The sequence below is a fragment of the Podarcis raffonei genome, chromosome 8, assembly GCF_027172205.1.
Source record: "Podarcis raffonei isolate rPodRaf1 chromosome 8, rPodRaf1.pri, whole genome shotgun sequence".
Taxonomy (NCBI): Eukaryota; Metazoa; Chordata; class Lepidosauria; order Squamata; family Lacertidae; genus Podarcis; species Podarcis raffonei.
In genome coordinates this window covers 188,854-210,566 of record NC_070609.1, presented here as the reverse complement: position 1 = coordinate 210,566, position 21,713 = coordinate 188,854, and the positions used below count along the sequence as shown (strand labels likewise).

The 21,713-nt window shown below is 54.2% G+C and overlaps 1 protein-coding gene across 2 annotated transcripts; it reads right to left on the bottom strand.

The window, feature by feature from the left end:
- Positions 1–243: 243 nt before the first annotated feature.
- Positions 244–19,135, bottom strand: SHKBP1 (SH3KBP1 binding protein 1). 2 transcript variants are annotated; one of them, XM_053397604.1, is made up of 18 exons: positions 19,063–19,135; positions 18,826–18,879; positions 17,354–17,399; positions 16,829–16,902; positions 15,912–15,970; positions 15,528–15,608; positions 14,565–14,735; positions 13,513–13,603; positions 12,948–13,138; positions 12,072–12,187; positions 10,656–10,743; positions 9,958–10,074; positions 8,158–8,328; positions 7,050–7,205; positions 6,846–6,942; positions 5,386–5,564; positions 3,589–3,721; positions 244–1,125 (listed from the first exon to the last, which is right to left on the bottom strand). In XM_053397604.1, the coding sequence occupies exons 1-18, from the start codon at positions 19,122–19,124 to the stop codon at positions 744–746; spliced, it is 2,268 nt and encodes a 755-aa protein (XP_053253579.1). In that variant the 5' UTR covers positions 19,125–19,135; the 3' UTR covers positions 244–743. The 2 variants fall into 2 exon arrangements, with proteins under 2 accessions (XP_053253579.1, XP_053253580.1); XM_053397605.1 differs by having other exon boundaries at positions 244–1,122.
- Positions 19,136–21,713: the final 2,578 nt, after the last annotated feature.

The following is a 21,713-nucleotide window of genomic DNA, read 5'->3' as shown; positions in this document are numbered from 1 at the left end:
AATAAAATAAGGATAATAATTTATTACTTATACCCCAGCCACTCTGGGCGCCTCCCAACAGAATATTAAAAACATGATAAAACATCCAACATAAGAATTTCCCTGAACAGGGCTGTCTTCAGAGGTCTTCTAAAAGTCAGATAGTTGTTTATTTCCTTGACATCTGGTGGGAGGGCGCCACCACCGAGAAGGCCCTCTGCCTGCTATGAATGTAACAATAAAGAAGGAGGTATTCTGAAGCTAGAATTCCTTCTTTTTCTTTTATTTCTTCTTCCTTTCTCCAGCCCCCCCAGACACCCACAGAGGCAGCCTTCCACATTTTATTGCATGGCCAGTATCAGACTGATACAAGAAAGAGAGGCATTAATGAGCTTTGGCTTGTCAATGGGGGGGGGGGGCGGGAGGGGGGAGGGAGACAACAGCCACCCCCCACGCCCTGGGCCTTCCCCACGGAGGAGGAGAAGGGTCCTCCAATGGATGCTGCTGCAGACCTGTGCAAAATCCCTCGCTGGGGAGAAAAGCGCCCAGCGCTGGGGGAGAAGGGGGCAAGGAGACCCTGAGAGGACTGGAAGTCACTTGGGGAGAGAGGTGCAAGCGTTTTGGGGGGTGGGCAGGAGGAAGAGGAGGGCTCAGAGGCCAGCCCTGCGCTCCTCCCCACGGCGGCACAGGAGGCCGGAAGCAAAGGCTGCCCCCCCGGCTGCACAGGGGTCTTTGGTCGGAGAGACGCCTCCTTTTGCGGAGGGTCAGAAGGAGGTCTCGCTGAGCCGCACTTTGGACGGGGCCAGCGGGATGGGGGGCTCGCCGGGAGAGGGGCTTGGGCTGGGGGGTCTCGGGGCCGCTGTGGCCCCCCCGCCAGCAGGGCCCCCGGCGCCACGCCTGGCCTTGGCCCCCTGCTGCTCCCTGGGGACCCACCGGGGGTCCGGATGGGCCAGCCCAGAGGAGCGGGCGAGTTCCTGGCAGCGCTCCACAAAGTTCCCGCTCAGGCGCCGGCGGTCCGGGTCTCCGCGCTGCAGGTGGGGGGAGTCCAGGGGGGGCGGGTTCTCGCGTCCGAAGCGGCAGACGGGGGCCGGGGAGCCCCTGGCCGCCTTGTCCCGGGGGCCGTCCGAGTCTTGGCACTGGAGGCTGCTGGGAAAGAAGAAGAAGCAAAGGCAGGTTATGGGGAATGAAAGGAAGGAGACGTTAAAATGGGCCGTTCCCCAAAGACCGGAAGCTCCAAAGAAGAGGACAAAACTATTTTTGTTACTGTATTTTTTGCTCCATAAGACGCACCTGACCATAAGACACACCTAGTTTTTAGAGGAGGAAAACAAGAAAAAAAAATATTCTGAACGAAACAGTGGAGGTATGATTTTTATGGTTCATGCTGTGGCCACAGACATGTGATTTGACGGTGAGTTTGGGGTAGCCCAATGCAAAAATCCTGCATGGATCCATGCTTTGCAACCACATTTTGTGCCATTGCGGCCCCACGAAACAATGGATGCGTGATTTTTTGGTGCAGGCTGTAGCCATGGACATGCTATGTGATCTGATGGAGAATTTGGGGTGACCCAATGCAAAAATCCTGAGGATCCATGGTCTTTTACCTCCCCCTCCCAGGCAGCCTCCTTTATTGCTAGTGTCCCTTATCTCTCTCCCGATCCCACCGATCAGCTGCTTCCTTTCAACACTCCCTTCCCTCTTGTTTGCCCTAGTGTCTTTTCCTTAGCTGGAGCAGTTTTTTTGCTCCTCCTTTTCTTCTAATTTCTCTCCTTATTGCTTTAGTCTTCCTGTTCCCTTTGCAAGTTTGCTGTCTTTACCTCCCGCCTCCCAGGCAGCCTCCTTTATTGCTAGTGTCCCTTATCTCCCTCTGATCTCTTGCCGATCAGCTGCTTAGCGGCTTTGTTTCAACACCCACTTCCCTTTTTCAAAAAAAAAAGAAGCACCAAGGATCCATGGGGCTGCCCCTGAATAAGTCTGGCCCAACCCATAGCTGCGGACATGCCTTGGACCTGGTGTTTACAACTAATCCAGAATGCGGCAGCTAGACTGGTGACTGGGGGCGGCCGCCGAGACCATATAACACCGGTCTTGAAAGACCTACATTGGCTCCCAGTACGTTTCTGAGCACGATTCAAAGTGTTGGTGTTGACCTTTAAAGCCCTAAACGGCCTCGGTCCAGTATATCTGAAGGAGCGTCTCCACCCCCATCATTCTGCCCGGACGCTGAGGTCCAGCGCCGAGGGCCTTCTGGCGGTTCCCTCATTGCGAGAAGCAAAGCTACAGGGAACCAGGCAGAGGGCCTTCTCGGTGGTGGTGCCTGCCATGTGGAACGCCCTTCCAGTAGATGTCAAAGCGATAAACAACTACCTGACATTCAGAAGACATCTTAAGGCAGCCCTGTTCAGGGAAGTTTTTAACGTGTGATATTTTACTGTATTTTTGGTTTCTGTGGAAGCCGCCCAGAGTGGCTGGGGAAACCCAGCCAGATGGGCAGGGTACAAATAATAAATTATTATTATTATTATTATTATTATTATTATTGAGGAATGGAGGCCTTTTGTGGACTATCTTGAAAAAATATTACTGCCAAATGAAATTGCGGACAGGAATTGAGATAAAAGCAGCGGGCGGGGAAATGACAAAATAATTGTAATAAATAATGCCGTAATAAAGATTTGAGTATAAACATGGTGGAAGTGAGGATGGGAAGTCAACTTACGAAATAATATAATTATTTGATTTGAAGGTTATTGTGAAAATATGTGAAAAATTTAATGAACCTTATATAGATATAATCTACACCCATGAAGGCTAGAGTCCCCTGAGGGAGGGCCAGGACGGCGCAAGAAGGGCCTGGCTGCAGGATCAGGCCGGGGGCCCATCTCGCCCAGCCCCCTCTTCTCACAACCAGACACCTCCAAGAGAAACCCCCAAACAGGACCCGAGTGCGAAACTATTCCCCTCATGTTCCCCATTATCTGGTATCCAGAGGTAGACTGTTCCTGGGTGTGGAGGATCTGCTATCCCAATAGGTCTCCATAGGAAGAGCCTGGCAGCTGGATGAGGCCAAGGGGAGCCCATCAGGTCCAGAATCCTATGCCCCCCGTGGCCAGCAAGCGGGGGCACACCAAGGGGGTGGTCAGGCTGGCCAAGGCCACCCAAAGCAAACTGGTTGCGTTTCCTCTCCATGGTCTCTCCTGGCTTCAGAGGCACCAAGACATCTCCTTGCCAAGGGGGCAAGGGGTATGCCTCTGCCAACCAGATGCCCATTAAGGGAAACCTGAACACAGGAGCCCCCTTCCCTCCTGAGGTTTCCAACAACCAGCAGTCAGAAGAGGCCCAGCACAGCCAGCTGCCCTTTGCCCGCTCCCCCTCCATGAATTTGTGCCGCCCTCTTTCGAAGCCACCCAGGCTGGTGGCTGCCACTGCCTCCGTATGCCTTGCTCAGGAAGATGCCACGCGGAGCGAGTGACCCACGGGGGTGCAGCTGCCCTCCACTGCCCCTGGGGAAGAGCCGCTAGCCTGGACTTGTGAGCCCTCGGCAAGGAGGCTGGGCTGGGGGTCGGCTTTCTCCGCCCTCCCTCCACACAGAGTGCCAATCTCTACCTGGTGCTGGCGGTCCAAGGAGTGCTGGCGGGAGCCAAAGGCCTGGCCGGGTGGGCCTCGAGGGAGTGGGAGAGAGCCAAGTCACACTGCTCCAGTTCCTGCAGAAGCTCCTCCTCCGAGAGACCCCCCGCGTCTGAGGAAGGCAGGAAAAAGGAGAGGGGGGGAGAGATGGAAGGAGGACTTTATTGGCCCAGCAAGTGATCAGCCTGACTGTGCCAGGGGCTGGTGTGTGGCACAGCCATTGCAGGAAAGTAACCCTGGGGAGGAGCGGCTGAAGCAGGTGGGGGGGTTTAGCCTGGAAAAGAGGAGACTGAGAGGAGATCCCCACAGAAGAAGGAACGAGCTGGTTTCCTCCTGCTCTGGAGGGGAGGACTCGAACAAGTGGCTTCAGGTCACAGGGAAGGAGAGTCCGGTTCAACATCAGGAGGAACTTTCTGAGGGAATGAGAAGTTTGACGGTGGAACAGGCTCCCTCAGGAGGTGGTGGTCTCTCCTTCCTTGGAGGTTTTTAAGCAGAGGTCGGACGGTCATCTGTCCTGGATGCTTAAGTGGAGATTTCTCCACTGCAGGGGGCAGAACGAGACGACCCTTGCCTTGGGGGTCCCTTCCAACTCTACAACATCCAACTTCGTTGGACTGGTCATGTTGTCTGGATGCCTGATGACCGTCTTCCAAAGCAACTACTCTATTCCGAACTTAAAAATGGAAAGCGTAGTGCTGGTGGTCAACAAAAGAGCTTCAAAGACTCTCTCAAGGCAAATCTTAAAAAAGGTAGTATAAACACCAACATTTGGGAAACACTGGCCTGCGAGCGCTCCAGTTGGAGAACAGCCTTTCCCAAAGGTGTCTTGGGCTTTGAAGACACTCGAACTCAGGACACAAGGGAGAAACGTGCAAAGAGGAAGGAAAGCTTGGCAAATCCACAGAGTGATCAGCTCCCGCCCGGAGACCAATGTCCCCACTGTGGAAGGACGTGGGGATCCAGAATTGGCCACCACAGTCACTTACAGATTCACTGTTAAGGCTGTGTTCATGGAAGACAATCTTACTCAGCTATGAGGGATTGCCAAAGAAGACAATTACATGATTGTGATCTCGGGAGTGTTAGAATTTCACTCCTCCGTTGCTGGATGTGTGATTTTTACATCACACGTCTGTGTTTACTATCTAGGCTTGGAAAGTGTGAGAACGGAAGTCAGTCTTATCTCTCTTCCGCTGTGCTGTCCTTTTGTACTTTTCTTTATTCTCTCACTCGTGGGGAAGCGAGAGGACGCCATGCTTGCTCTGTCTTGTATATGTTGTTTAATAAATCCCTTAGAATTCTACGTTCACTCTCCACGTTTCTTTCTGCTATACTCTGCTGAGTGAGCATGGGCATGTCTTTTGATATGTGTCGCTGGTGCGCACCAGGACTGATTTGTGAATGTCCCAGGCTGTGCTCCATCAGGAAGACGCCCGGAGAGGTCTGTCCCATCCCAGGCGCGGTGGACTCTCCTTGGAAGTTGGGCGGCTGCCTGTCAGGGATTCTAGAGCTGTGCTCCTTGCATTGCAAGGGGTTGGGACAGATGACCCCTGGGGGGCTCTTCAAACTCTACGAGAAAAGCCCCAGCCCAGAGAGGAAGCAAGAGAGGGCCAGAAGTGCCCTGCGCTGCCTGGCAGAACCCGGCCATGGCACCCGGCCTCCAGGCCCCACATGGCTCTTCAGTTGATTCCTCCCCGCGTGACAGGCACCAAGGCAGCACCTGGGCCCTCCTGTGGGGGACGACCAGCCCCGCTGCCCCCGCCCCGCCTGGCTCACCTGCCGGCTGGCCCACCACCTCCATGGCAGTGGTGAGGTCCCACATCTGCAGGCTGCCGTTGGTGTGGCCGGTGAAGAGGTAGCGGCGGGGGCGGGAGCCGATGCGGCTGGAGCCCTCGCACTCCTGCACCGCGAAGGCCGTGATGGGGGACCCGTCGACAGAGCGCACCTCGCAGATCCTGCGGAGGGCAGGGGGGAGAAGAAAGAAGGGGTCAGGGACAAGGGGGCCCATCCAGTCCAGCATCCAAACACCCCTGAGAAGCTGGGAATACATGTAGACTGCTTCTGGACCTGGAGGCTCCATAAGAACAGAGAAAGAGGCTGGCTCATGTAGGCCAGCATCCTGTTTCACAGAGACCAACCAGAGGACCATAATAATAATAATAACAATAATAATTTATACCCCGCTCATTTGGCTGGGTTTCCGCAGCCACACTGGGCAGCTCCCAACCAAACATTAAAATACAATAATTCATCAAACATTAAAAACTTCCCTAAACAGGGCTGCCTTCAGATGTCTTCTAAAAGTCAGATGGTTGCTTATTTCCTCAACATCTGATGGGAGGGCGCTCCACAGGGCAGGCACCACCACCGAGAAGGCCCTCTGCCTGGTTCCCTGTAACTTGGCTTCTCACAGTGAGGGAACCGCCAGAAGGCCCTCGGAGCTGGACCTCAGTGTCCGGACAGAATGATGGAGGTGGAGACGCTCCTTCAGGTATACTGGACCGAGGCCGTTTAGGGCTTTAAAGGTCAGCAACAACACTTTGAATTGTGCTCGGAAACGTACTGGGAGCCAACGTAGGTCTTTCAAGACAGGTGTTATGTTGTCTCAGCTGCTCCCAGTCCCCAGTCTGGCTACCACATTCTGGACTAGTTGCAGTTTCCGGCTCACCTTCAAAGGGAGCCCCACGTAGAGTGCATTGCAGTAGTCCAAGCGGGAGATAACCAGAGCATGCACCACTCTGGCGAGGCAGTCTGCGGGCAGGGAGGGTCTCAACCTGCTTACCAGATGGAGCTGGGAGACAGCTGCCCTGGACACAGAATGGACCTGCACCTCCATGGACAGCTGTGAGTCCAAAATGACTCCCAGGCTGCGCACCTGGTCCTTCAGGGGCACACTTACCCCATTCAGGACCAGGGAGTCCCCCACACCCGCCCGCCTCCTGTTCCCCCAAAACAGTACTCATGGGATCCCCCAGTCTCATGGGATCTGAGCACGAGGACCCCTCTCCCCTCCTGCAGTTTGCAGCAACAGCGATTCAGAAGCATCCCTGCCTCCGACCGTGGAGGGCAGAACAGAGCCGTCCTAGAAAGTGGCCCTCGATAGCCCTCTCCTCCTCGGTGAATCTGTCCAGCCCTCTTCCCAAGCCACCCTGCTTGGTCCCTGCCTCCTGGGGGAGGGAGTTCCGCAGGTTATCTCCGCACTGCTGCTGCACCAAGGAGGGCTTCCCCTGACCCACCTTTTGCCGGTGGAGGAGAGTCGCACGTAGAGCTTGCTGGCGTCTGGCACCACCCTCTGGAGGAAGACTTGCTGGTCGTCCCGCTCCCCAAAGGGGCCTGCAAGAGAGGAGGGAGGGGGGTCACAGGCCTGGCAAGGCAATGGCGGGGAGCTCCCTTCGGGGGGCCCAACCCTCCCTCCCTCCCCCCAGCCAGCCCCCACTTGCCAATGTCGGTGCCGGCGCTGCAGCCCCCGTGCCCGTCCACCGACTCCAGGGCGAGGATCTTGAAGGAGGCCAGCGGAGTGGAGCCGGGCTGCGTGGAGATCATGCCGCGGAAGCGGGTCACGGTCCATGTGCGGACGTGGTTGTTGTCAGCGCAGACTGGGGAGGAGAGAGGAGAGGCCTGGGGGAAGGAGCAGGGGGCGGCAACGTGCGGCCCATGGGCCAGATGTGGTCCACAAAGACCATTTTACTGGCTCCTGAGCTGCCCCCAAACTGAGCCGCCCACTCAGCTGCCCACTCAGCGAGTCCCCCAGGTGCAGGGACTCGCCGAGCGACGCCTGAAATCACATCTGCACATGCGCAGATACCATCACCATCATCATTTTAAATTTGTATACCGCCTTTCTATCTTACAATACTCAAGGTAGTATACAAGCTGAAAAAAACAAAAAATGTACATCTAACAATCTAATGCAATACAAAGATGTGATCATAAAACATAACTTTAAAATAGGCAGCCTACATCAAAAAAGTAACATTCAACAATCAATTAGAATAGTATAAAATAAATATATCAACATATAAAAGTTAAACAGAAATCCACTCAACGGTTACAATAATATCTAAACTATAATCAATAAAACAACGGCAAACTACAGTACGCAAAAGAATACAATACACATTGAGAAGCAGAGGGGGGGCAAGGCAGGTGCAAGGAGGCCTTGCCTGATGGAGTCTCTCCCCTCAGTTCTTCCTCCAGGACCAGCTCCCTTATGAGGACTCCGAGGGCCGGAGGGTGGGGCAAGATACCAAAAGTCACATCTGCGCATGTCCAGACGCCATGAATTGCGCCTGCTCAGGCGCAATTTCCGGAGTCTGGGCATGTGCAGACACGATTTCCAGCGTTGCACTGCGCCAGTCTGGCCCACGGACAATCTCTGTGGGAATGATCCGGCCCCTGGCCGGCAAACCTTGCCAACCCCTGTTTTAGACCCTTCCATCTGCTTGCCTCTTCCTCTCCTTTTCCCTGAGCTAAACAGCCACCTTTCCTCATCCCCTCGACCGTTTCGGCTGCCAGACCCCCCCGGCCGCCCTCTCCCCTCCCCGGTACCTGAGATGAGGTGTCTTTCGGAGAGCATCACCTTGGTGACGGGGCTGCGGTGGACGGCAAAGGTCTGGAAGAGCTGGGGCCCCGAGCTGACCGTCTCCGGGTGCTGGACGATGACGCGGACCGTGCCGGAGCTGGTGCCGTAGGCTATCTCTATCCAGTTGCCGCTGTTGCCTGGGAGACAAGGAAGCGCCCCCGGGGTCACCCAAACTCCATGGCTCGCTGCGGCCCCTGGGCGATGGGGACCCGGAGGGGGATCCCCACCAGGCTGCGACTGGGGGGCTTTGCTGGATGGAGTGGGGCAGGAGCCCAGGTCCTCTCCAGGACACACTGCAGGGAGGCTTGGAGGCCTCTAGAGGAACAGCTCAGGGCGCTGGGGGTGCTTAGCCTGGGAAAGGGGAGACTGAGAGCCATCTTCAAATATCTGAAGGGCTGTACACAGAAGGAGATTGTATCCTCCATCTCCGGAGGGCAGGACTCGAACCTGTGACGAAGGGTATGGTTTGTTTGGGCCTAAAGATGGCTGAAGAACACCGCAAAATGGATACGATGTCTTTGAGCTGTCCGTGTACTGTGTTGTAAAAGCACTAATGGAATGTGGAAGACATCGTGATGTTTTGGCAAAAGCAGTGTGTGCTGGGAACGGTACAAGAACAGCACATACAAGGAGGCATGGAGATGGGCTACACAACATGACCTTCGAGGTATAACAGCAACAACAACAACAACTTCTTATTTATACCCCGCCCATCTGGCTGAGTTTCCCCAGCCACTCTGGGCGGCTCCCAATCAAGTGTTAAAAACAATACAGCATTAAATATTAAAAACTTTCCTAAACAGGGCTGCCTTCAGGTGTCTTTTAAAGATAAGATAGCTGCTTATTTCCTTGACATCTGATGGGAGAATGTTCCACAGGGCAGGCGCCACCACCGAGAAGGCCCTCTGTCTGGTTCTCTGGAACCTCACTTCTCGCAATGAGGGAACCACCAAAAGGCCCTCGGAGCTGGTAAGATAAGAGTTCTGAGATGATGCCAAGGATGTGAGATGCCAAAAACAAGGAGTAAGGAGTTGTGTAATGCCAAGCATCAGATGAACAATGAGGTGTATATATGGCAAAGCTCTCCAGCCTAAGTTGTGTGCCAGACATTTGACAGCGCTGTCGTGTGTGTACTGAACCTGATCAATTCAGAGAAGAGTGAAGAGTGGTGAGTATGAAAGGCGTATGAATGGATGTCTGGCTGAGTCCATATTCCTTGTCTTGACAGGTGAATTACTTATGAATCAATAAAGCAATATTACAGAGAAAATCCAATACTGGTTGTCTGAGGTTGACTTGTGCTTTCCTAGGGTGTACTGGGTCTCATCTACATTAAAGACCTAAACAGATTAAAAGAACCTAATTGGTCATTCCAAACCAACAGATTCAAAAGGCAATAAAGGAGATTCCGGAGTCATGGAACCACAGAATCGCAGAGTTGGAAGGGAACCCCAGGGGCTCCATGGTCCAATCTGACCAAACATTAGGAAGAACTTCCTGACAGCCGGAGCTGTTTGGGAAGGGGAGGTGGTGGCTGCTCCTGCCGTGGAGGTTTTTAAGCAGAGGTTGGATGGGCACCTGTCATACATGATCCAGCTGAGAATCTTGCATTGGAGGGGGTTGGACTAGATGGCCCCCGGGGAGGGCTACATTGCTGAAGCAAGTAGAGGAGAAGGGGGCAGAAGGGCTAGCTGCCCAGACCCCCCTTGCCCAGCTCTGAAGGCAGAGATGGGGGGGCGGGGAGGAGGAGGAGGAGAGCCCCTTACTGCTCTTGGGCGTCAGGTAGACACTGAGTGCGGTGATGGCATCCTCCGAGGGATCGCGATAGAGCTCCGTCACCAGAAGGTCGTTGTCCTTCATGCGCAGTGGGAACTTCTGCACATCTAAGAGGACAATAATAAAAATTTATTATTTATACCTCGCCCATCTGGCTGGGTTTCCCCAGCCACTCTCGGCGGCTTCCAACAAAAAATTAAAAATACATTAAAACATCAGTCATTAAAAACTTCCCTAAACAGGGCTGCCTTCAGGTAATTTCTAAAAGTCAGATAGTTGTTAATTTCTTTGACATCTGATGGGAGAATGTTCCACAGGGCAGGCACCACCACCGAGAAGGCCCTCTGCCTGGTTCCCTGTAACCTCACTTCTCGCAGGGAGGGAACCGCCAGAAGGCCCTCGGAGCTGGACCTCAGTGTCCAGGCTGGATGATGGGGGTGGAGACGCTCCTTCAGATCTACTGGGCCTTTGAGGTTGTTTAGGGCTTGAAAGGTCAGCACCAACACTTTGAATTGTGCCCAGAAACGTACTGGGAGCCAATGTAGGTCTTTCAAGACCGGTGTTATGTGGTCTCAGCAGAGAGGAGAAACCGCATGGAGTTTGGGTGCCCTGTCTGCCTGGCCCTCGTTGGCCCTGGAAAGGGCTGGAGGAGACCTCCGTGCCAAGGAGCCCCCTCCCCATCACTCACCTACATAGTAGATGGACCCGTTGTTGCACCCCAGGAGCAAGAAGGAGCCGGCCGCGTCGTAGCTGTTGATGGGGACCATGTCCTGAGTCTGTGGGGGCCGGAGGGAGGGGGAGAGCGGTCAGAAAAAGAACTGGGAGGCGAAGAGGAGGCAGACGGCAAGCTCATAGCCCTTGCCAAATCTCTGAAGGGCTTGTTTCTTGCTCTCCCGGGGGCAGGACTTGAACCAATGGCTTCCAGTTGCAAGAAAGGAGATTCAGACTAAATCTTAGGACAAACGTTGGGAAGATGCATTTGACAGTGGAACGGACAACCTGGGAAGGGGATGGGCTTGAAACAGAGGTCAAGTGGCCCTCTGTCGTGGGTGTTCTAGCTGCAATCCTTGCATTGCAGAGGGCTGGGCCAGGTGGCCCTCGGCTCCCTTTCCACTCTACAATTCTCTGATTCTATTTTGAGGACAGCAAATGGGGAGCCAGTGGAGGCCCCCCCGCAATGATGCACCTGTGAGGCTGTGGATGAGGTGAGGGAAATGTGGGATGTGATCCATGAGAGGCAGTCAAGTACAACATTCCTTGTAATGCGAGAGAAGACATGCGAGGGAATGTTTGGTCCAGCCACTCAAAACTTCCTGTTTCCTCCTGGCCTGGAGCATCCTAGAGGTGCGCGTGACCTCACCTGTCCAGGCAACAAAAGGACAAGTCACGCAGCACCCTTCCTTCTTCTTGACTTCCTTCTTCGTTTGACCAGCGTCTAGCTAGGACTGCTCTGCTGACTCTCAGCTAGCAGAAGCACTGGGATTATTCCCCTGTATGGTGTAGATCCACATGTACATATTTGTAACTAATACTGCCTTCAGGGATCCAACTGTGAACTGATGTGAGTAAACTTCTCTTATTGACTTTGAATAAGATTGTGGCATCTTTATTCTTCTAAGAGGGATTCAAGGGAACTTACCAGGAACGTGCAATTCAATCTGAGACAGACTGAATTGTATAATAGTGAGAGGCTCACACGAGCCTGCAACCGGCTATCTGCTGTGCATGTAAAAGGGGGAATGTAACTCTGCTAAGTAAAGAAACTTGCTAGCGCAAGTTAGAAAGGATATTAATAAACAATATATCCTCTCCTGCTACCTTGAACATTCCCACAGGAGAAGTCATGGGAAACAATTCACAAAATAAATATATCAATAGACACTTTTGGGGTGGAAAGACTTGACCTGCTTAGGGTTATCCCAGAAACTGCACATGGTACTCAAGAGGAGCCGAGACCCCGAGACCCCCCCCCCACCTACCACCTTTTTCTCCCCTGACCAGATGCTGCCGACAAGCTCTGGAGGCGGCTTCCAGGAGAGGAAGTCTGCAGCCGCAGCCCCTGCCACCCTTCACCCAGAGACCAGGCGCCGGGCCGCGTGCCCACCTGCCAGTGTTTGGTGACTGCGTTCCAGACGCCAATCTTCCCTGTGTGGCTGGTGGCGATGAGCTGGCTGCCCACGAAGAACAGACCCTCCACAGGGACTCCCAGGTGGAAGACACCTAGAGGGAAAGAGAGAGAGTCCGAGGAACATTCCCACTGGATCAGACCAGGAGAAGAGGGCCAAAGGGGCAGTCCCAAAGTGGGGCATGGAAGGCACAAGGGGGGCCTCCCCCCAACCTCCAGAGGCAGGAGGGGGAGCCTTTGGGGCCCCTACAGACCCGCCCAGCCCCCTTTTAAAGGTCTCACGGGAGATCAGTGTTTGTGGGATGTGACGCAACACACAGAGGCACTGCAAGAAGGGAAATTTCGAAGAGACAGGGTTCCCTTTCCTCTCATGTACCAATGAGAGGATGAACACCTTCCTGGTGCCCCCTCTCCAGGCAAAATTGAGGATAAGATAAATCAAACAGAAACCTTTATCCATCTACTTAAAATATATACTCTTATGAAACTGCAGGTTATTACAATAATCATGCCAATGTTCTGATCTGTTTACAATTTATCTGTCTATATTTCCATAAAATTTACAGCATGTTATGGTCTAAATGAAGATGATATTAAAATGATATATCGCTATCCAGCCTTGGAGGGGGGAGACATCTAATCCAGTGGCTATCCCCACATCAGCTGCTAGACCCCAGGACTGGGAGCATGCCAGGGGGCAGCAGGGCTTGGGGGCTGAAACTCCCCGAGGCTGGACCTAAGTGCCCATCGGAGGGGCCATTCCACTTGGCCCTGGGCAGTGCCTGTGAGCTCCCCCAACTGGCGGCTGCCTCTTCCCGCCCTGAAGCGACCCCCGCAGGGGCTGCCAGGCCTCACCAATCTCTGTGCCGTTCCCGTCGGGCTGCAGAGCCCAGAGTAGGATCTCGCTGCAGGAGGCGGCCGCCACCATCTTGTCGCTGTCCCCCAGAGAGCCCCCCAGCACCCGGGCGTTCAGCGCCAACCGCTCAATGACCCAGTCCAGCCGGGGGCTGCAGAAAGCCAGCTGCCAGCCAGACGTCTCTTTCATCCTAGGGGACAGAGAGAGCAGTCAGGAAGCGGGGTGGGGGCCTGGGAAGGAGGGGGCTCTTGGACCCCAGAGCATCCAGCTGAACCTCTGGGCTGGAGAGGCCCAAGAGCAGGGGTCAGCAAACTTTTTCAGCATGGGGCGGTCCACTGTCCCTCAGACCTTGTGGGGGGCCGGACTACATTTTGGGGGAAAAATGAACAAATTCCTATGCCCCACAAATAACCCAGAGATGTGTTTTAAATAAAAGGGCACATTCTACTCAAGTAAAAACACGCTGATACCCGGACCGTCCGTGGGCCAGAATGAGAAGGCGATTGGGCTGGATCTGACCCCCGGGCCTTAGTTTGCCTCCCCATGCCCAAGAGGGCCACTCACCGGTAGCAGACGAAGAACTGAGCAAAGGCCACCGCAATCCAGTTGTGGTGCCCACACACCAGCCGCACCACGCCAGGGTCACCGGTCCCTCCTGGAGGAAAGAGGTGGCCACAAAGAGAGACGCTGAGCAAGGCCCCCTCCCCTTCCTGGCTGTTCCCTTGTGGGACATCCCCCTTCTGGCACCCGGGGCTAGTGGAAAAGGGGAACTGGGATCACCACAGGCCAGCTCCCCAGCCTCGCCTGGTCAGATCCCAGGGGATAAAGATGCCCCATTTGGGATGCATGTGGGATGTGATACATAAGTAGCAGTCAAGTACAACATTCCTTGTTTTGCTAGAGTGGACATGCAAGGGGATGTTTGGACCAGCCAGCTGAAAACTTCCTGTTTCCTCCTGGCTGGAACATCCTTCCTTTGCATGTGACTAGAGGTGGGTGTGACCTTACCTGTCCAGGTAACAAAAGGACAAGGCACGCAGCACACTCTCTCTTTTTGACTTCCTCCATCGTTGGAACAGTTTTTTAGCTAGAGATGCTCTGTTAGCTTACAGCCACCAGAGGACACTGGGATTATCCCCATATGGGATAGATCAACAAAGAGTTTGGAGAAGAGTTTGGATTTGATATTCCACTTTATCAGTACCCGAAGGAGTCTCAAAGCGGCTAACAATCTCCTTTCCTTTCCTCTCCCACAACAAACACTCTGTGGGGTGAGTGGGGCTGAGACTTCAGAAAAGTGTGACTGGCCCAAGGTCACTCAGCAGCTGCAGGTGGAGGAGCGGAAACGCGAACCCGGTTCCCCAGATTACGAGTCTACCGCTCTTAACCACTACACCACACTGCCCCCCACAGGACCATGCCACCCACTCAGGGAACCACTGACCCCGAAAATGGGAACATGGGAGGTGCGCAACTCCCTGGTTGTTGCCCCCGTTTGATAGCAGAGAGGGTCGGGCAAGGGAGACCCCCCCACAGCACCTGAGACCCAGACCCAAACTCCCTCCTGCTGGCAGCCCCTGCCCCTTCTTCCCCCATCTCCCCAGAGTGGCACATACCTGTGGCTGAGGCCCTCTCCTCCAGCAGCCGCCCCAGGAGCCCCGCGTTCCCCAGGTTGGGAGGCATGGTGTTGCTCCGGCGCACGAGGCCCCGCTCCGAGAGGTTCCCCGCGCGGGCCGCCAGCTGTGCTCCCGTGACGCTGTGGCGGTTTCTCCGTTTGGCAGGGAAGACTGGGAAGGAGAGGAGGAGGGGTGAGGGTGGCTGAGCAAGAGGGCGAAGTGGGGGGGGGGGAAGGCAGAGCCACCCCAGCCTTAGTCATGGGGACCGGCACCTCCACCCCCAGCCCAAATTACTGCAGCACGAGGGAGGCCTGGCCAGCATATCCCGCTTTTGGTGCTCAGAGGTCAGCGCTGGTTGCCCATTTGCCACGGGCTGCTCAAGGTGTTAGTATTAGTACGCAAAGCCCTTAACCGCTCAGGACCAGTTTACCTGCAGGATCTCCTCACCCCTCTTGTGCCCACCTGACCACTTAAACTGGCAGAACTGGCACCACTTACAGGTGCCATATAATCCCTGTTCCGTGTTTATAAGAAATCAATCTTTTAGTCTGGCAGGACCTGCACTTTGGAACTCCCTGCCCCTTGACGTCAGGCAGACACTCTTTCGGGCACTTGCTAAAATCAAGCCTGCCCAGGCGCTTAGAAAGTCCATGCAAGTTTTAATCTGCTTTGTATATTTTAAAGCAGGCATGTCCAACAGATCACTGGACGTCTGTGATAGATCACTGGCTCCCCCCCCCCAAAGAAGCTCACTGCCAGTTTTTAATTTTGTGAGTAGGTCGCAGTCTCTTGGGAGTTGGCCAAGTATTGTAGATTTTGCTTGATAACGTTGTTTTATCCTTTGATAAACTGCTTTGAGGGTTACTGATCAATCAAGTGGTGTGCAAATTTTATGGAATAAATAAGTAAACCCAAAGTCCTGCAAAGCCCCCCTCCCTTCCCCAGGTGTGCCCTGCCTCCTACCTGGTGGCGGCAGGTAGCCATTGAAAAGGACACTCCCGCAGGACGAGCGCTCCAGCTCCTCACGTAACTGCAGGCGGCGCACTAGAGACAAGGGAAGCAAGGAAGAGGATCAGATCACCGTGGCCTTTGACCCTGGGGGGCACTGGGGCCCCTTGCCCACCCAGCCCTGCTGCCTCTCTGGAGGTGGCTCAGAGTGCAGCGGGGGTGGGGGGTGGGGCTGGAACAGAAAATTAAACCAGGAAGAGCAGAGACAAATCACCAAAGCGCCAAGTATTTGGGACCACAACATGGTGCAAGCCCCACCCACCCCCAAAATCCAGACTTTGCAAAAACAACAACAAACCAGGTGCTGCCCAGGCAAGTCTGATCCCCCTTTGTGCATACCTAGCGGTGTGATCCCGTAGAACTGCGCTTCGTGCAGGAGCAGTGAAACGTTGGTCCTCCTGGGGGCACAAAGAGAAAGGTCACCAGGGAGCCTCATCCCCCCAAGTCTGCATGGAAGACACCCACCCATCCGCCAAAAGGGCCAGAGGGAAACTGAGGGCTAGGAAGAAAGCTTGAAGCATTCGGAATTTTTTGTTTAGAGAATTGACAAGAAAGAGGTGGCATGACAGAGGCTTATAAGATTAGGCATGGCCTGGAAGAAGTGGGGACAGAGAAATTGTTCTCCATCTCTCCTAACTCTAGAACTCTTGGAGATGCAGTGAAGCTGAAGGCTGGGAGTTTCAGGACAGAGAAAACGAAGTCCTACTTGACGCAGCAGAGTTAAACTGCGGAACTGATGGCCACCAGCCTGGATGGCTTAACAAGAGGAGAGGGCTCAGATTTCACTTGTGGGTTTTCCAAAAGCGGCATCTGTGTTCGGTATCATTCGTCACAAAACAGGAAAAGGGTGCAGGTAACTTTAAGGACATTTTCTATGAATTCTGGGTGTGGTTTTCCAGGCTAATTAGGCACAGCTGGTGATGTGAATGAAGAGAGAAGAAGTTGCAGTTTGCAACTGCCTGAGAAAAAGAACATCCACATGCTTTGTGTTTGTTGTTTGTGTAGCCGTAATAAAACTCTTGTTTGAGTATTTTACATCAGTCTCGTGGTTCTGTCGTCTGCCACCAGGGAAAATTCGCCTCCAATAATCTGGTCAGCCACTGTGAGAAAAGGATGCTGGACCTGATCCGGCACAACCTGCCTCCCAAGGAATCTCAGAAGAAAGTGCTAGAACAGCAGAGCCCCAACACAGACCCCCCTCCAGCCCCCGGCTCCATGCCCAGCCTAGAGAGGCTGCTGAGGTCTTTCTTCCACACCTGATGTCAAGCTCTTTGGTCCGGAGGAAGTTGAGGATGGGGGCAAAGATATCGGGGTCTCGGTCGATGAAGATCTAGGAGGAAAGAGACAGGGGGTGTTTGGCTGCAGACTTGCACCAAGGCAGCTTGCAGTGTGTCCCATAAAGGCCGAGCCAAGGGATTCTCCTGCCATGCAATGCGACTGCAGTCTCATTCTCCCCATTTAGGCAGATGTGATTCCGCAGACGTGCTGGGTGTTCATTTCACTTAATTTCTCACAGCACGGACAGGGAATGTGGGGCCTCCAGACATTAGGAAGAACTTTCTGACGGCAAGAGACATTTGGCAGAGGGACAGACTCCCTGGGAAGGTGGCAGACTCTCCTTAAAGTTCTATATTGGACTCCAGCTCCCACCAGCCCCTTGCTAGGGGGTCAGGGATGATGGGAGCTGCAGTCCAAGAAGGCACCAGGTTATCTACCCCTCCTGCCACCCTCATCCTGCTCTCCAGGAACAGAGCAAGGAAAAGGATCTCAGAGCCACTCACCGCCCCCGTTTCATCCTTCAAGGTGGAGATCCGTCCGCTGAGGAGGCTGCAAGTCAAACAGATGCAGGTGAGGCTGCTGCTGAATCAGGGCAAGCGAGGCTGGAGAGGCAGAGCCACCCTGAAGGCCTGCGCTCAAGGCGGCCCAGGCGGACGAGTCAGGCTGGCTTCCCCTGCCGCCACTGAACATGCGGCCTCTCCTCTCACCATGGAGACCCTTGGCTGCTCAGAGGCAGCTCTGCAGGGCAACCCAGGAAATGGGGCTCTTGGGGGCCGAGCATCCTGAGCCTCCTCCCATCCACAACCCTCCCCCGAAATGCTTGACGAGGCCTCCAAGTCCAGGGGAGAGACGCCCCGCAGCCCAGCCAGCATTCCCTGGGCAGGGGGTCCCAGGCCTTCCCCCTTCCTCAAGGACCAGAGCGGATGGGGCTACTTGGACTACTGCCATGTGCTCTACGTGGGGCAAATACACACAGCACGCAAGAGGACAAGAAATACCTGCAATGGGGCTACACCTTAATTTATTAGTTTTTAAGTAATACCTGTGACCCATCCTTCTGATGCTGAAGACAGGCAGCCTCCAACAACAGGTGTGGGGGACACCCTGGTCCTGAATGGGGCAACTGTGTCCTGAAGGAGCAGGTGCGCAGAGTCATTCTGTACGCACAGCTGTCCATGGAGGCACAGGTCAATTCTGTGTCCAGGGCAGCTGTCTCCCAGCTCCATCTGGTATGCAGGATGAGACCCTCTCTGCCCGCAGACTGTCTCGCCAGAGCGGTGCATGCTCTAGTTATCTCCCACTTGGACTACTGCCATGCGCTCTACATGGGGCTCCCTTTGAAGGTGACCCGGAAACTACAACTAATCCAGAATGTGGCAGCTAGACTGGTGACTGGGGGCGGCCTCCGAGACCATATAACATTGGTCTTGAAAGACCTACATTGGCTCCCAGTATGTTTCTGAGCACAATTCAAAGTGTTGGTGCTGACCTTTAAAGCCCTAAATGGCCTCGGTCCAGTATACCTGAAGGAGCGTCTCCCCCCCATTATTTTGCCCGGACACTGAGATCCAGCTCCGAGGGTCTTCTGGCGGTTCCCTCCCTGCGAGAAGTGAAGTTACAGGGAACCAGACAGAGGGCCTTCTCAGTGGTGGCCCCTGTCCTGTGGAACGCCCTCCCAGCTGATGTCAAGGAGATAAACAACTACCAGACTTTTAGAAGACATGTTTAGGGAAGTTTTTAATGACTGATGTTTTATTCTGTTTTTAATCTGTTGGGTGCTTCCAAGAGTGGCTGGGGAAACCCAGCTGGATGGGCGGGGTATTATAAATAATAATAATAATAATAATAATAATAATAATAATAATAATAATAGCCTGCCCATCTGGCTGGGTTTCCCCAGCCACTCTTATAATTAGGGGTGTAAATGCTCAAAGACGATCGAAGGGGCTCTTCTCCCCCCTCCCCCCCCGGGCACCTGGAAAAGAAGGAATCCGGGATCCAGGTGAGGGTCTGGCGGGAGGTGCTGAACCTGCAGAAAAAGGAGGAGGGGCCGTGAGCGCGGGCGGGCAGAAGGTCCCCGCCACCCCCGGTCCCGGCAGGAAAGCGGCTGCCCTGAGGACTAGCGCCTTGGCTGCCTTTCGAGGGCCTCCCCCCCGTCAAGGGGGCGTGACCCGGCGGTCTCCATGGCGACGCCGCCCCCCCCCGCACTCGCCTCCGGCCGCCCACGTTCAGCTGCACGAGCTCCGCCCCGCCGCCCGCGCGACTCGCCGCCATCGCCCCTCGCCGCCGCCGGAGCCGCCACCGGCTCCCTTCCGGGCTCAGGGCCGCTTCCGCGCGCTGCTCCGCCTCCGCCGCGACGCCATTGGACGCAGGGCAGCTCTAGTCCCGCCTCCCGCCGCATAGTCCCCGCCCTCCTCCAGAACCTATTGGCCGGACCGCGTCCTCGCCGCCGCATTGGCTCCCTGTGGTGGGGGAGCCCGCCCTCCCTCTCTCGCCATTGGCCACGGGCGGACAAGCGGTTGGGTGCGGTTCCTCGGGGCGGAGCCCTTGGCGTAAACAAACGGCGGTCGCCTCCGCTGATAGGCCCGGCTCGCTATTGGCCGCCTCGCTTGGGGCGTCTTTGGCTTCGATTGGGCATCGGGCTCGAGGGCCCGCCTGCTGTGCGTCTTCATTGGGCCTGGAAGACACAATAAGGGCAGACTTTGCTTACAACACTCCCGAAATATCATGGCTGTTCATTGAATTTCTATTCCGTCCTTCGTCGGGAGACCAAATGCCTGGATCATCCAGTTCCCAGTCGGCATGCAGGGGAGGCCAGGGAAAAGAACAGTAATAGTTGTAATGGTTGATTAATAATAATAATAATAATAATAATATATTTATACCCCGCCCACCTGGCTGGGATTCCTCACCACTCTAGCCGAGGGGGGGCAGTAGACTCCCCTGGTGCACATGACTCCCCAGCCCCCCCAAAAGAACCGCAGGAGCTGTAGTTGAATCAGGGTGCCGGGAGTTGTAGCTCTGGTTACGGAAATTACAGGGGGGGGGCACATCTTTAAAGTCGTTACAATGTTACAAATATTTTGCCCGAATGTATCCTTTCAACTTGACAGCTCAGTGAAGATACCTACCTTTTCAAGTTCGTAGAAAATCCACACTTTAAGCGACTCTCCTCATTCCAACGCCATGTTGATCCTTAAATGAGGTGAATTTGGGCTCCGCCTCCGTCCATGAACCAAGAAGCGGGAGGTCACTGCAGGCAGCAGGAACAGGGCCTCCCGCCATCATTCCCCAAGCGAGAGAGCACAGACAGGGCCCCCCCCAGGGAGTGACCAGGGGGCAGCAAGAGACAGTTGAGCAAGTCAGGTGTTCTGAAAGCCCAGCTCCAGCCAAGTCCTGAGGGCAAGGAGGTGTCAAGAGTTTCATTGTCCTTTCAGTGATGGGGACTTAAGAGGTGTTGGGAAAGGGGTCTGATCAAGGGACCTCATGTTGAACTGGTGTAACCCCTGTATGTTGTTGTTGTTGTTGTTGTTTAGTCGTTTAGTGGTGTCCAACTCTTCGTGACCCCCTGGACCAGAGCACGCCAGGCCCTCCTGTCTTCCACTGCCTCCCGCAGTTTGGTCAAACTCATGCTGGCAGCTTCGAGAACACTGTCCCACCATCTCGTCCTCTGTATACCCTTGTCTACCCCTCCCCATTTGTGACATACTAGTGATGTAGTAATGATGTATCAATGATGCCCCTCAAAGTGTATTCTGGGGGAAAGAGGGAAGGTTTAAAAGAGGATGTCCCTCCATGCTCAGGGTTCCTTATTCCCATGGGGAGTAGTTGCGCAGCAATAAAGATCATGGTCTACTGCATGGGTAGGCAAACTAAGGCCTGGGGGCCGGATCAGGCCCTATCACCTTCTAAATCCGGCCCATGGACGTTCCGGGAATCTGTGTGTTTTTACATGAGTAGAATGTGTCCTTTTATTTAAAATGCATATCTGGGTTATTTGTGGGGCATAGAAATTGGTTCATTTTTATTTTTCAAAATATAGTCCGGCCCCCCACAAGGTCTGAGGAACAGTGGACCAGCACCCTGCTGAAAAAGTTTGCTGACCCCTGGTCTACTGACTCCTGTTTTGCTCCAAATTACTTGGCTGGAACTTCCTTCTTTTACTGACCTCATGGACCCGCGGGGGACTTGCACCCTGACCAGCTGGGCTGTTGAGTAGGTTCTCCCCCCCCAATTTTTCCCTTTAAGAGGCAGGAGGAGCAGGAGAGGCCAGGGAGAGCCTAGCAGATCCTCCACCTGGAGAGGATGGGGGGGGGGAGCAGACTCATTTGGTGCACGACTCCCCACCCCCAAAAGAACCGTGGGAGCTGTAGTTGAATCAAGGTGCTGGGAATTGTAGCTCTGAAACTACAGTTCCCCCCAATCCCGAATGCCAGTTTCAGGGGGGTGGCTTGCTCCAGGCTTAGACCACATGCCTGTAACAAGCTTTTGTCATGCTGATAATTTAGAAACTTTCACCACTGCAACTAAACCAAATTTCACTGCCTGTGTTTTATGACCAATGGGAAAGCACATGAATCAGACCTTTGGAGACTTTGTAAGTAAACAATTATTAACTCACTAAATGTGTGGTGTTTTTCTATGCTGTGGAAGAGGGGAACTTTGGAAGGAACTCACAGGGGCATCTCTTAAAGGTCTAACAGCCGATATTTCCACACTTTACCTTGCTGCATGCTTTGTGATTTTAAAGCTTTGCCGGGGTTCTCCCACCAAAGGGGACTTGCTCCAAACTTTGATCTTGCAATCTAGGAATTCTCCTTTGACATACCCATTTCTTCCTTGCCACCAACAGATGGACCAACG

Excerpts from the sequence above, each read along its gene's own strand:
- SHKBP1 (XM_053397604.1), bottom strand. The coding sequence starts at position 19,124 with ATGGCGGCGAGTCGCGCGGGCGGCGGGGCGGAGCTCGTGCAGCTGAAC. Across the intron at positions 15,609-15,911 it reads CTACGGGATCACACCGCTAG|TGCGCCGCCTGCAGTTACGT; the intron begins GTATGCACAAAG and ends CCTTGTCTCTAG. Across the intron at positions 10,075-10,655 it reads CGGGTCCATCTACTATGTAG|ATGTGCAGAAGTTCCCACTG; the intron begins GTGAGTGATGGG and ends TTGTCCTCTTAG.